We start from the raw sequence: 15,551 nt of genomic DNA on the forward strand, positions 1-15,551 counted from the left end.
CAATATTTACAAAACAGTACACTTCCATCAGTAGTAAATGCATCAAATTCCTTTACATATGATCTCAGCACTTCATTTTGGTTTCTTTGTACTTTCGGCATTTTCACGAGCAGCAGAAGAGAGTAGCTCCACACAGCAGCACTGCTCCTGACTGACTAACTCACTAGTCCAATGAGTCATGACCAGGTGTGGAAACGACAGATTAAAGCGACGTGACCTCACCTCACTTCACCTAACCACACCTCACCTCACCTCCCAGTACCACGTGTGCTCATTCAGTGGCAACAAAGAGATACTGCCAGATGAATATTTTACCAAAATATGCATTTATATGCAGTTATCTAGGTAATATGCACTTATCATAGAAATCACGCAAAATATGCATTTGCATATGAAATATGCAAATGCATAACTATCCGGGCCCTAATTATTATTATCATCAATTGTTTGTATTTTTTATTATTATTTTTATACAGTACAAGTATGTTATTAATTTAGTTATTATTATTATTATTATTATTATTATTATTATTATTATTATTAGTATTACTACTACTACTACTACATTTTCGCCCCCCAGGCCCTAATGTGGGTCAGTGACCTGTGCCCCGGGTGGGCTAATGCCCGTAAAAAAAAAAAACTAACCTTTCTAATTATATAATGGAAGAATGAAGTTCTTTGGATAATTTCTAGTTTATTACAGTACTATCTGTCTGAATGTAACTTAATAATCTACCTTCCTGCATCAGTGATCTCATCACTGCATACATTATTTTTGTTAATTGCATTAAGAGTGCTAAAAATTATTCAAACATTGGATGTTTTGAAGCATTGTTGGTTCTGTAGCCATAAAATCAAGTTTATATGTAATAATAATAACAACAGGAATACTGATATAAAATAAATATAATTATATTTTTAGTATTAGAAATGTACATACAGTACTGTATACAATGCACTACAGAATGTATAAATAAAAACCAAAAGGGTCAGATATGCATAAATAGATGCAGCATAAATATAAATTTGATAATTTAAAAGCAAGAGAGATCATTATCAAAATTTAAATATTTGAGGATGTGCAGACAAACTTTATTAGTCATATTGTCACCCATGTTGAGCCTTACTCCAATACACCATCACAATGTAACATAATTCTCTTTTGATTGTGTTTTTTCAATCTGGATTGTAGTTCAGTTGTTTGTGTTTTTCCAGTTTGCCTTTACTTAGGGGTTTGGTGTCTGTCAAATCATCAGGGTTAATTACAGTTTTCCATGTGAAGGTGTAAACGCATAAAAGGTGAAAGATCACATCAATAGGTTTCTGAAGTACAGTACAAGTTTTTGAAGAATTGAAATGGTGTAAAATTAAACTGAAAGGAAGAGTCTTACTCACTGTTGGATGTATTTATAGATCCTCAAATTGCTTTATCAATTGACTGGAGGAATGACATTACACCAGTTGACCTAAATAATCCTGCAACTCTTTTTGTAGAAAGTCTGAAAGAGAATTTCTTATTACAACACCTTAAAGATGCAACTCACTGTAGAGGGGAACAAATGCCAACACCACTGTATCTCATTATAAGTAACAAAGAGAGTATGGTGGCCAAGTTGGAACAATTAACCACCCATTGGCACCAGCCATCACATATGATGTCCTTCAGATTAAACTGTTACTTGATACATAATGAGAGCAGGCCAAGGTTCAAATACTACAATGGTGATTACAACAGGATGAAAGTGGAAATATCAGGTACAGGTATTCACTGGCCTGACTTGTTGAGAAATAAGAACATGGATACTACTCTGAATACCATACAGTGATCCCTCGGTTAACGAGATTTCGGTTAACGAATTACCTTTATGAGATTCTTAACTTCGGTTAACGAGCAATCCCTTGATTAACGAGTTTTTAACGAGCGCCCTTCCACATGTTTTCGCTTGCATTTGGTGGTCCACCAGCTGTAGTATTAGTCCGCCAATACAGTAACGACTCTAGGGCTTAAATTCCTTACTATTTTAGTAATATCAAGAAGTTTGTACTATTCAATAATTTTAAAAGATGTATATTAAATTTTTTAGTCATTTTAACAACTATTGAACATAATTGAAGTATAGGAAGCTAGTTTTTTGCGCGCCAAAAAGCCTGTCAACACACCATACAGGCGTCAGTCTCTGTGTCTTTTCAGTGGAGGTAACATCTTGCTTGAGACTGTCTTCAATTACTGTAAATGCTTATTTTCTGTTTCCAAGCAAATTAGTGGTCAATTTGAAATTTATTTTACATATTGACACAATATAATGCAGTGCAGTGTTGATTTAAAGAAAATAATCTTGAATTACATCAAGAGAACTAAAATTTTATGGGTGAAATGGCACCATGGGGTGACTTCTCTTCCACCCCAATGCCTTCTCTTCTCCCTTCTCCTCCACCCCCATTCTAATTCCCATCATCATCATCATCCAGGAGCCTTCTACATACACACCTCAAAGTAAGTGTACTTTACGACCTTTTTTGTTGATTTTCGGTGAGCTGGAACCAATTACCCAAAAACCCATTGAAACAATGGTTTCGGTTAACGAGCAACCTTCTGGAACAAATTGTGCTCGTTAACCGAGGGACCACTGTACAGTAAAGTGAGCTATTTGATTAATAAGTATCAGTATACCCAAGACCAAGCCCACTGACTCAAGAAAAAGTTTCAGAATTTCAGTACAGTGATCCCTCGGTTAACGAATTACCTTCCATAAGAATATTCAATTCGGTTAATGAATTCCTTACGAATTTTTACCAACATGTTTTAGCCTGCTCGCCAGCTGTAGTATTAGTCTGCCAATACAGTAGTCAGTTTTGGGGCTTAAGTTTGTTACCATTTGAGTAAATATCAAGAAGGTTGTACTATTCAATAATTTTCCAAGTCTTATATTAAAATTTTTAGTCATTTTAACAATTATTTAACATAATTGAAGTACAGGGAACTAGCTTTTAGCACGCCAAACAGCCACTTGACTCACCCAGAATGGCGTCAGTTTGTGTCTCTGCTCAGTGGAGGAAGCATCTTGCATGAGACTCTTGAACATAAACTATTTTTACAGTACAATTATTCGTCATTCTGAAATTTATTTTACATACTGACAATATACAGTGCAGTGCAGTGTTGATTTCAAGAAAATAATCTTGAATTACACCTAGTGAACTTAAAATTTTATTGGTGAAATGGCGGCATGAAGCATGGGGTGCCTTCTCTTCTCCACCCCCACTTCTAATTCCCATCATCATCAACCAGGAGCCTTCTAAATGCACACCTCAAAGTAAGTGTATTTTACTGCATTTATTTTTTGTTTGTATATAATTTTCGGTGAGCTGGAACCAATTACCCAAAATCCCATTGAAACAATGGTTTCGGTTATCAAACGACCTTCTGGAACAAATTGTGTTCGTTAACCGAGGGACCACTGTAGATGGAACACAACAAATGATGAACAGGATTGAAGGATGTATGGTATTTCCAGGAACCAAGCCAAGTCAGATTGTAGAAGGGCTGAAAAAGAGTTCCAGAGAATTGTATATTTATGGCAAAAGAAATATTTCAGACAGTTCTTAATAAGTACACTGCAATACCTTCATTCTTGTTTCTTGACCTCCAGCAGAATTTAACAACCTAACAATGGTTTGTTTGTTGCAAATGTAGAAGACTTGCATTATCCCTCATGCACACACAACTGTGGTATGAATGCTCATTAATTTTAGAGTTAAAGGTGAATAATTAGAATAACTTGGTGAATATTTTTATTGAGTCAATATATATACTGTACTGTACACACTTTTAATCATCTTGCAGTCATGTGTCATCTTAATTTTACTTTGCCATTATATTTCATTTTGTTGTATTGGTATCCTTTTGATCTACCACTTCTGGTCTTCTGTACAACCATACTGTATCAATACCCTCTCCAATAGTAGTATTTGGTTGCCACGATGGTAGAGGAAAACGGCAAGCAACAACACAGCCATCTGGTTTCAGCTCTTGTGCCAGTTTGGATTCCAATTCTAGCATCTGCAAGGATAGTTTGATTGTGAAGACTGTACAGTATCTTACTGTCCAAGTACACGTGGTATTTTTCCAAACACAAGCAACAAGGAAAAACTTGGTAACAAATAATTACTTCATCAACTCGTCAAATAATGGCATGTATGTACAGTACCTATTACCGGTAATGATATTTATTTAGTTTTTATATACCTTCCCTTACATAGCCAGGTGTGTAAAAAAAAAAAAAAAATTGTGTAATTTTTTTCAGATGTACACTCGAGAGCCTACTGACTTGTTTTCTCCTCTTCATCACTGGTCGAATTCCTAGACGGTCACTTCTCTTTTACTCACTCTTGGCAAGTACAGTACTGTACAGGCTCTTGACTGTACCTGAATATGTGTTCACAAATGAACTTTGTTGGATGTCCTGCCTTATGTAGGGATGCAATAGTTAGTTGTACATCCCTTGACAAAACACTGTAATCGCTCATTGTTCCGCAAGACAGTACAGTCAACCCTCACTTTACGCGGTTAATTCAACCCACAGGGTACCACGGAAAGTGAGAAACGCGTAAAGTGAACAACATAACATATGGGATTAATTGAAATAGAGACCGGGCCGACCCCCAAACTCCACTTTTTGACGACACACAACCATGTTGTAGTAAAAATATTATCTTAACTTTATGATGGTATGCATACACAATTAATAATTAAGAGAAATATCAATAATATTAGGTTTTTTAACACTTACATTAGTAGAAAAGATGGCTGGGCACACGGGGATGGGCGGTTGGTTCCGAGGCAGAGGGCAGATTATTGGCCCTCACCTGTATCACTTGTATCAATTGTATCACTATCCACCACAGAGGCTTGCAGGGCCTCTTTGTCAAACCCCTCAAAGTCCATATCCTCACTATAACTGACTTGGGCCGGCTGTGGTGGGTGGCGGGTGAAGAACTCGGTAATGTTTTGATGACTGGGCGACCTTGTTAATGTTGACATGACTGCGACTTTATGGTAATAACTTACAGGCATCACACATGACTCCACTGCCAGGCGCGGCAAATTTAAACTGTCTTGAGCGTGTCAATTAAAAAATAAGTGGGTGTAAATTAGCTTTTGGTATTAATTGAACAATCGTGTTATTCCAAAAACGCTTAAATCAAACGAGCTTTTTCTCCATTTGCTACATAAGCAGGATAAGGAAATACTATTCTAAAACTATTGTAATACAGGTACATAAATACGTATAAAATTAGGACAATACTAACCATCTCTTCAACACCAAATATGACAACATTGTTATACTGATAAAGGTTCAATTTCCAAAGATCATGTGTGATGAAAGAAGTTGAAGATGAGACTCCATTCCTCCAAGCAGCCCAGCGGGAGTACCAAACTAGCCAAGGATTCAACTCTACTCCTAAACCTTTCAAATTCACTTCACGTGCAGCAGCAACCACCTGTGTGAAAAGACAGTATCGTTAGTAAAGCTATCAACGAAGAATCCTCTATGCACTTCAAGAAAATTATTCAATAAGCCAAAATCTTATTCTTGGAAACAATCACCACCACCATTTTACAGCCCTTTTCCATGTTTGCATGGGTTAGCCATAAATACCAGATGGCAGCTCTCCAAGCTGGACAGTTTTTTGCAGCCTCTCTAATCAGGGTCAGTTCTTAAAAACTCCTACTTATATCATTCTTGGCAATCCTTCCCTCCACATTAAAACTTGTGCATCTCTTGACCCAATTGTACCTGCAATTATTCTGTACTCTAGGAAAATTTAAGTGACAGTACAGTACTGTATATAAGTACATACACAGGAATAAACAGGGTCACTCACACTCACTGGGACAGGTAGAGATGCTACCATTATCCTCATTTAGTAATTATATATTTTTCTGTCTTCCATTTTTAGTTTGCAAAATATTTTGAGGAAATATTTTATAGCTTTTTCAATTGAGTAAATGTTGAAATACAGTTTCATATTTGTGATTAAAATTAAAAAATATAAAAAATAAATGAAATTAACACCAAGTACAGTAATGTTCAGGGATGTGTCTGTGATGAAAACTGCTGACACATGATTTAATGGGAATGTCATTGTGTTGCATAGAGTAGTCTCCCATGTGCATATGCTGCAGTAAGGCTGACCGATGCTACCCAGTACAAAATGCAAGGTTAGGGCTGCCAACATGTAGAGAGTCTTGCACGGTGATCAGGCTAGCATCTGACATATTGGATTCATACTGATATACAGTATCCTTGTCCAATGGGTAATCAGTGTCTGATTTAGCAAGAGTCTAACTACAGTATACTGTATGCACAAACAAATTTGATGAAAAAAGAAGAAAGTGCCAGAAACTCTAATGCAATTTACATTTGGGTGAGTTAAAACCCTAATTATCTTTCTTTAAGGGAAATGTGGCTAAGATTTCTGAGCTACCACAATATTAAATAATATGATATTTTAATATGTAGATGAGAATTCACATAGTTATGGGTACTGCTGCTTAAACAAGGTAAAGGTAACTACAGTATATTAATTACTATTATCATGTTAATTACATTATATATTATGAAAACATACAGTATTTTCATTCTGATTATACAGTACTGAACTGTACAGAATTCATATTTTATGTAGAGTACTTAAGTTACAAGTAATTTAAATATTTCTTTCACTTCAAACAGCACAATGATTATTAAGGGTAACTATCTGCACATACTGACATACTGTACACTACAGTACTGTACAGTACTCACAATTCGTCCATCACCACTCCCAAGGTCAACTAGGTGACCAGATCGACCCCTTAGAGCTTTTAAAACATTGTTGACTTGCTCAGTTGTTGCTGGAACATATGGCAGACAAACCTGTTGATATAAAATATTACAATGGAATCAACAGAGGAATATATTATTTAATGAAATTTCTATTACTATACAGTACACTTTATCTGTAAAATGTCCATGACATGATGTGAATGAAAATAAAAATAAACTGTACCTAAACACTGACCTTAACAGCAGAGGTTCAAGTTCAGCTGTTTTTAACCCGGGGGGTCCATGACAAAAAAAAAACACACACAAACAGCAGACAAAATCCCCTAGTAGAGAGAGGAGAAAAAAAAAAGCACCAGTTATAAACCCCACCCCCTACCAGACATAATCCCCACCCCAACAGCACAAAATCCTCTCATAGTAAAAAATAAAACAAAATCTATTTAAATTTTATAATAGTGAACATTATGAAATGTAATTTATATGATAAACAATAAATTAAAACTATATCATCATCAGCATTTACCTCATGTTAAAATAAGACAAAATCTAATTGGAGTTTTTATTAATTTCTTACAAATCTACTTTGACAATATCTCTTACTAAGACGATGTATGGACCAAATGAAGTGTAGTTTATACTGGACTATAGTCATATCATAAGCACTTATTATGCCCAATGCCTCTGAGCATTTCCTCCAATGCCTTGCAGCCATCTCTAAAATCAACACAGATTTCAGAAGCGTTTTTGAAGGTCTCTGGTTTCACGTCGTACACGTTTTTGAAGTGGTTGCCCTCTCACGTTAAGTGTAAGATGCATGGACACAATGGCTGCATCTTTCCTGATACACTCAATAGCAGAACAAATTGTAGGGTGAGAGTAGCCCACCAGCTGTTGGAATCCACGATTCCAACTCCCACAGAGGTTGTTGGTGCGGTATTCGTTGTCAATTGTACCTAAGTTTACATTCCATTTCTCTGGTGGGAATAATGGAGGACAGTAATGATATTTGTAAGAAACTGTTAAAAACTTTAAATAAGTTTGTTTTATTTTCTACCATGAGGTAAATATTGAGGCTTAAATAGAGCTTGAATTTATTTTTTACCATATAACCCACACTTCATGGTGTTCCATACATACATTGTCTTAGTAAGAGATACTAACAAAGAGGATTTGGAATAAAATTATTGAAAACTTTAAATATATATTTTTTTTTACCGAGGCGATTTTGTCTGTTGTTGGTTTTGCCCAGTAGGGGTGGGGTTTATGCCCAGTGGGGATTCTGTCCTGGGGGCTTTTGTCCAGGGGGTTTTTGTCCTAAGGGATTTTGTCCATATCTTATGCAAAAGCTTGGTCAAAGTGGTCAACATCTCTGCCTAGGAATGTACTGTATTCCCAATGAAGACAGGTATGGACACAGAACAGTAATATAACTAGAGCTAATTGTTTACATCATTATTGCAAGTCAGTGGATTAAGAAAAAAATCTGGAGCCAGTATATGCCTAGCACTTGCCAACAGAACCTGGCCACTGCCCATGCAGTGCCCTCGCTTGTGTAACCAACATTAGCTTTATAAATTGTTGCATAAACTTGTAATTACATACTATGATATTTGCTGTTATTAGCGAGAGAAAAACACTATTGGTGAATACAGCTTTTATGGTATTTATTTAATTTGTGTAGGATTGCTTTTTCTGTGAGACATGTCTGTGTTGGACAGCCCGGGAATGTATCCCATTGAAACCTAAGTTAGGTTAACAAGAAATTTTATATAAACACTTTTTTTACACATTTGCCCTAACTATGATAGTGTCCACTATAAAAGACATTGAATTGCAGCATTTTAAAATTCGCTTTCTATGAAAAATCAGCGACTGTGAAGTTGTAATTAATTACCCATGAAAATAACTAGTGCCAAATTAGACTTACTTTTCTTAATGCAGGAGTGACAAAAGGTGCAGCAATAACACTCAAGGCAACAGCAGCTCCACCAGTTAAGCCAATCAGTGCCAAACCTAATTTACGCCCACTGCTGCTACTGCTATTTTCGGACACCCTGGAAAACAAAAATAGTTTAACAGGAGTTGGCTAAGGATGCTTGCATGGAGGTAAATTTACTTTCTTTATGGTATGTGACAAAATCTCATTAGACGATCAATTATGTGAGATATACAGTAGTCACTAGGCTGTTGCAGTAATGTGGAACCACTTGTAGAGGTAAAAGTTAACATGGCCTACATTCCTAGAAAGGTTACAATGACCAACTGCCATTTAACTACAGTACAGTAACTACAGCAAAATATTTTGCATCACTGTAAATGTCAAAATTAGGCCATGATAATAATTTTCAGGTAGGTGATAAAGATGGATTATTAGATGATGCAGTTAATATTCATTTTTATCCCAATATATATTTCGGATTTTTTAGTTAGGAGTTCACAATAGTAGGTCAAGTTAGTAGTTGTAGCTTTTATACCAATTGGAAGGAAAAAGAATTTTACTAATGATGCAAGCATGGAAAATGGTCAAAGGTAAAAATTTGTTGGTATTATTGCGTTTACACACCGTTCATTCCTTCCACTAATCTATTATCATATTCGAATAAGACGTCTAATTATAAGATAATTTTCATCTATTACATTACCGGCGGAAATGTATAATAACGGAGATAGCTTTTCCCTCAAAAATTCTATTTTCTTCCATTAACCTCCCACCATTATCATCTGCCTCTCACCCTACACTGCGTGTCTCTCGCGTCTCCTTCATAAATCATGACGCGCATGCGTACCTGTACACATCATGCGGCCAATCAAAAGCGTTTTTGCTTTTGGAACCAATTAAAATGATTTTGGGTTTAATTCAGAGTATATTTGGCCCAATCAAAATCGAGTTTTATTTTGGGTATCTTATATTTTGAAATTCAAGTTCAGTTCCGACCATGGAAGTCTGCGATGGATGTCACTTAAAGTATATGGAGCTGATTGCGAGTTTTTGGAATAAAAATTTAGAAACTACAGCATTTTTTCGATCCCATGGTGTTCTTCCAACCTCAGTAAAGTGTACTAAGAGCAAGACTGAATGTAAATATTGCAAAGACCAACATATGTGGCGTTGTGTAAAAATCCCAGAATGCAACGACGAACAAGAACCAGGCTAATAAGATAAGAAAGAGGTGATTCCATCATATGGTGAGTCAGTTCGGTTAGGTGTTATTTTTCTAGTGTTTTTTTTTGTGTATTTTTTAGTCGCTTAGCCACTTTTTTTCGGAAATCAAACGAAAAAAAAAAAAAAAACGCTAATTTCCCCCAAAAATGAAGGTCATATTCGGTGTGACAATGCAAATTTACCAATTTGTTTTATCCCAAATTCCCCAATTGACATGAGATACTGTATATTATTCTTCTAGTGTATTTTGGTATTTTTTAATTCTGACATTCGTTTCTTGCGGATATTGGCCGTTTTTAATTTTTTCAATTTTATGAGGAATTGAGAACCCCGATGGGTCATTTCCACAAGAAATGACACCAAAATACACCAGGAAAAAAATTTCATACGAAAAGAGACCAGCCTTCTATTGCCCTGCATTTGCTCAGGAAATGCCATAGAAAAAATTCGATTCCTAACTAAGAACAAAATAATAAAAAATCCTATTGATAATGGTAAAAATCCGAAATACCTATTGAGATAAAAACGAATATTAACCTGGCTATAAAATGGTGTTGATGTAAGCAAGTTGTATTAGTGTAGTCAGATGGAGGTACTGTACTGTATGCGGTGTGAACCTGAAATCCTCTTTTACAATAAGCATGATTTAAGCTACTCTTACACACTGTCAACAAGGTTATATGTTTAAATCCAGGGATTCCAGGAACCTTCATTTGTGCAACTGGGGTTTTCCAGCTGTCTGTGGGTAAGCAGTCATGTCATTATCTAAACACCCTACAAGCTGCACCCCAATTAGGGTCTGACTAATTACCCAAATGTACCCAAATGTAGCCGCAATGAAGTCAAATAATGGTCCTACATGATTAAATCGGACTGCCAATCACTTCTCGACTAGTATTTGGTGTCACGAAGTCACAAAAAATTGGTAAACTTAATTTAATCTGAGTTAATAGATCGAGTGCATGTACCTAACCTAACCTAACCTCGACCTGCATTTGGTGTCACGAAGTCACAAAAAATTGGTAAACTTAATTTAATCTGAGTTAATAGATCGAGTGCATGTACCTAACCTAACCTAATACAACTCAGATTAAATTAAGTTTACCAATTTTTTTTGACTTTATGACACCAAATAATAATCGAGAAGTGATTAGCAGTCTGATTTATTCATGTAGGACCATTATTTGACTTCATTGCGACTACATTTGGGTACATTTGGGTAATTAGTCGGACCGCCAAAAGTATGCTTTAGTCGACTCAATTCCTCTTCACTGTCCAAACCTTCAGCATCCTCAGGTTATAAAATGGAATTTCAGATTCAATTACACATTTACTGTATACATGTATAAAAATGTACCAAGGAATACACATTGCTTCCAAATTGAAGGTTCCTTTAAAGACGGTAATTCTAACCAATTACCTTTAAATTTGTAATTCCTTCATTTTGACTGCCTTATATTTCCTTTCTAGAAATGCTAATAAATATCTTACTGATATTGTGCTCTTAACTCGGCCATTGAAGTTAATTGAAGCAGCCACAGGGAGCCGACAGTCCCGACACCAACATAAATACTAATGCCTTCTTGATGATCTTGAGTCATTATTCTTGACTACTTCTGAATTGAACTGAATCCCTACCCCCTGGCCCTTACTGAAATGACCGAGTTACATTAAATTGCTGTTAAATAATTGTATTGGTTAGGACTATTGTATATCTATAAAAAAAAACTAAACATTTTAACAAAGTGCACTGGTAACTACTAAAGCTATCCGGGTAGTAGAGTTACCGCCGCTGGTCGTTGAACCGAGCCTTGGGGGTCAGACTAATTACCCAAATGTACCCAAATGTAGCCGGAATGAAGTCAAATGATGGTCGTACAAGCGTAATTCGGGCTGTGAATCACTTCTCGATTATTATTTGGTGTAATAAAGTAAAAAAAAATTGGAAAACTTAGTTTAATCTGAGTTAATAGATCGAGTGCATGTACCTAATCTAACCTAACCTAACACAACACAACTCAGTAACGTAGTCTACGTAGATCCAATGGAAATTTGGAAAAATTAGGAAAATATTCCACTGACATGCTTAAATTATTTAATTTATTATATATATATATATATATATATATATATATATATATATATATATATATATATATATATATATATATATATATATATATATATATATATATATATATATATATATATATATATGCAAGTAAATCACTGTAGGTGCGCGTGATCTAGGTATATGCTGATAACCACAAGGAAACAAGAAAACACGAAGTTCCCAAGCGCTTTCGTGTAATTCACACCTTCAGGGGTGAGTACAGACTAAGGAAAAATACTTGACAAGGCTAATATATACAGTAGAGGAGAGTGAGATAAAGTCCATAGGGGATAGTAGGTGTCATAAGGCAGTGACCCTACTATATAATATATATATATATATATATATATATATATATATATATATATATATATATATATATATATATATATATATATATATATATATATATATATATATATATGAACATTGCATTTTAATCCCAATTAACAGTATCAAAGCAAACGTAAATTAAAAAGTATAATAGTTGATCATATAATAGCAAAACGTTCTTTATGATGCTGTACTCTTCATAGATAGCTCGTCAATCGGAGGCCACGAGGAAAAGCAGAGGTTATACGGAAGTTTGCTTTCCTTCCTCGTGTTCCTTGGGTGAGAGGTGTACCATTGGGGGGGGAGGGGGAGGGGAGAATGAAAACATTCCCAGAGTTAGTGGAGGTTGAGGGAAGTTATCGTCTTAATTCCTCTTTATACCTATAACTATTAATTGCCACGACTTGTAAAGGTTCACTTAGGTGACATCAAAGTCTATTAAACCCTCCCATGAGCGAGTAAAGTGGTTGAGAGGTGGAGAAGATGAGTAATATAGATACTCAGGTGAACACGAAGCTGGAGTGGGTGTTGAGGCGGCTGACTGGAGGGTGTGATCCTGGCCTCAAGCTTCACCAACAGACTGTAGAGGTGATCCTTACAGAGGTGGAGGACGACACTGTGCTTAATAAACTCCACACCAATATAGAATTCCTCCTCCACAAGAACGAGAATGGTGAGTGCTGTGAGGTCTTCCGTAACTTGTGTTCACGGTAATAGTGCAACAGACAGTTAGCTCCAGAAGCAGTTTATTCGATTTCGTTAATTTTTTTCCCACAGATTTTGTTTGGATGATAGTAAGTAATAAAAATAAAACGACAATACCTGTACACAGAACCTAATAGAATCTAACCTAACCGGTAATGATGCAGTTTACAGCACCCACAAGAATTCTGGAAATTCACTACACTCAATCGATAGAACTATTTTTTCTATGATAATTTTCTTATATACACTTCCATCACAAATTGATAATAATGAAGTTATTGAATTAAAAAAAAAGAATAAAATCGGAACACCTGATGCCCCTATGCTGTGGCTCAAATTGTGTGTTTTCATACGTTCGCTTACCTCCTGTGCATATACCGGGGAGCGGCCTCCAATCAAATCGGGAGTTGCTGCAGCCAATCAAATCTACTAAAAAATCTCAACTTTTGATATAACCAATTAGTGTTCAATTTTCGGCGTAGATGCCAGGATGCTGGACATTTTTAATCGGTTGCAACATGGAGCCATAACGCGTTGGGTGTGATTTCGGTTATTGGGAGTTTATCGTGTTATATTTCATTCTAAAAATAAGGAAACTTTAGACAACAGAGTAACCCACGACGTATTCTGGTCCCTGATTCAGACTCTGACCCTGACTTGGAGTAAGGTAAGAAATACTGTAACGGCTATTTATATTCTCGTGGAGGCTGACCACACGACTCCAGGGTTATTAGATAGCGTTTGGGGGCCCTGGGGCTAGGGTCACTGGGGGTCTGGGGGCAGAGCCCCTGGTAGGGGGTTAGGTAAGGTTTAGTTTGGTTATATTGTATAAGTTAGCAAGCACAGACTACCGGGAATTCAGAACATGCAATTGGTAGAACTATTATGTGGGGTGGGGAACTAAATCACAAATGAGTGATTTCCGAAAAAAAAGTTATTTGAATTATTGCATCAAAACCCACTAGAAAAACCACTTTTTTTTTCTTCAAATTCCATGGTTGCTGTAATATGCACATTTACCACCAAACCTAACCCAACCTAACCTAACCCAACCTACCTAACCTAACCCACCTAACCTAACCTAACCCAACCTAATCCAACCTAATCTAACCCAACCTAATCTAACCCAACCAAACCTAACCAAACTAAACTTACCTAACTAAACCAAACTGAAGTGGCTGTGTAATTTTACATCTTTGTGGCTGTAAGAGTATGATCAGTTGTTGCACTGAAACAAATTTTTTGTTCACTGTCAGTCATCTGCCTCACTTTGAACACTTGCACTTCCTGCCAACTAGTCCATGTTAACAGGTGAACTCTTACAGATGTTCTTCATCCTCCACGAGCACATAACTTGTGATACGATACTGAACACGACACCATAACAACGCCATTGAAAAACAAGATGGATAGCTTCTCCTTTCTCTTGGGGAAGAATAATAAGTATAGGAACATAAAATTCACGTAGAATCCAATGCTACTTGAAAGAAATTGGAAATGTATCCAAACCCATATTATTGGATTTGAATCCAACTGTATAGTCTCATCCTTTATACATAGAATAGGTTAAAAAAATTATATACAAAAAGAAAAGGTAAAATTATTGTTTCGATCATGCACCTATTTTCCGAAGGTCAGAATCGTTAAAAACACAACAATAACCATGAGAAAAACGTAATTGCAACCTAACCTAACCTACATTCCCTGCATGAGTGAAATGATAATACTGTAATACCAAAGAAAAAAAGGATTTGCACAAGCCATTAACATGAAAACCAGGAGTGTGAAACCTATAAAATTGAAAACAAAAGACAACCAAGCCAATACAGGGGGTATAGCATTTATGGCAATAAATCCCTGAGTGAGACTCTGTTGTTAGCTGTTTATGTTTACAAAAATAAGAATCACAAATTTATAGTTTTAAGAGCATATGTGAACATGCAGTGCCATGTGAGAATTCTTGGCGGAATATTTACTGTCAAAAATTATTTCTCCAGCTGTACAGTACGTACAGACATAAAATTACGATGTGCTCATTTTTTTCATGTTTTATCCTGTAAGTTCCCTCTTCTTCCTTGACCAGGATACAGAAAAACGAAAAATAAAATACAAGTAGTACTTAAAATTATAGGAAAAAGATACACCGTACTGTACAGTACTCGTATAATTTTTATGACTTACTACCTGTATCATCCAAACAACATTTGTGGAAAGAATGAACGAAATACAAGACCTCTTTCTGGTGTTACCCATCTCTTTTATTACCAGAATAATTGATTATCATCATATATAAAAAAAAAATTATAATTCTTGCTGCTGCTGCTACTGTAGTTTCTTAGTGGGTATGTAATGGAGTACAGTAGTGTTATTATTAAATTTTATGAAGCTTCGGATGATGTCGCAGCCT

At 35.8% G+C, this 15,551-nt stretch overlaps 2 protein-coding genes across 3 annotated transcripts in view; one reads left to right on the plus strand and one right to left on the minus strand.

Annotated features, from left to right (window-relative positions):
- Positions 1–3,779: 3,779 nt before the first annotated feature.
- LOC121874233 (ATP synthase subunit C lysine N-methyltransferase-like) lies at positions 3,780–11,743 on the minus strand. The gene is made up of 5 exons (XM_042378304.1): positions 11,485–11,743; positions 8,758–8,884; positions 6,810–6,920; positions 5,311–5,502; positions 3,780–4,060 (listed from the first exon to the last, which is right to left on the minus strand). Exons 1-5 carry the CDS (start codon positions 11,592–11,594, stop codon positions 3,881–3,883), a joined length of 720 nt encoding a protein of 239 aa, XP_042234238.1. The 5' UTR covers positions 11,595–11,743; the 3' UTR covers positions 3,780–3,880.
- Positions 11,744–12,746: 1,003 nt separating this feature from the next.
- Positions 12,747–15,551, plus strand: part of LOC121874235 — a 28,879-nt gene continuing 26,074 nt past the window's right edge. Inside the window, exon 1 of one of the 2 annotated variants that reach the window (XM_042378305.1) lies at positions 12,747–13,112. In XM_042378305.1, coding sequence (XP_042234239.1) covers positions 12,923–13,112 — 190 coding nt within the window. In that variant the 5' untranslated portion in view covers positions 12,747–12,922. The remainder of the gene's footprint in view (positions 13,113–15,551) is intronic. The other variant, XM_042378306.1, reaches the window with a different exon arrangement.

The sequence above is a fragment of the Homarus americanus genome, unplaced genomic scaffold (genome assembly GCF_018991925.1).
Source record: "Homarus americanus isolate GMGI-L3 unplaced genomic scaffold, GMGI_Hamer_2.0 scaffold49667, whole genome shotgun sequence".
NCBI classification, from domain to species: domain Eukaryota; kingdom Metazoa; phylum Arthropoda; class Malacostraca; order Decapoda; family Nephropidae; genus Homarus; species Homarus americanus.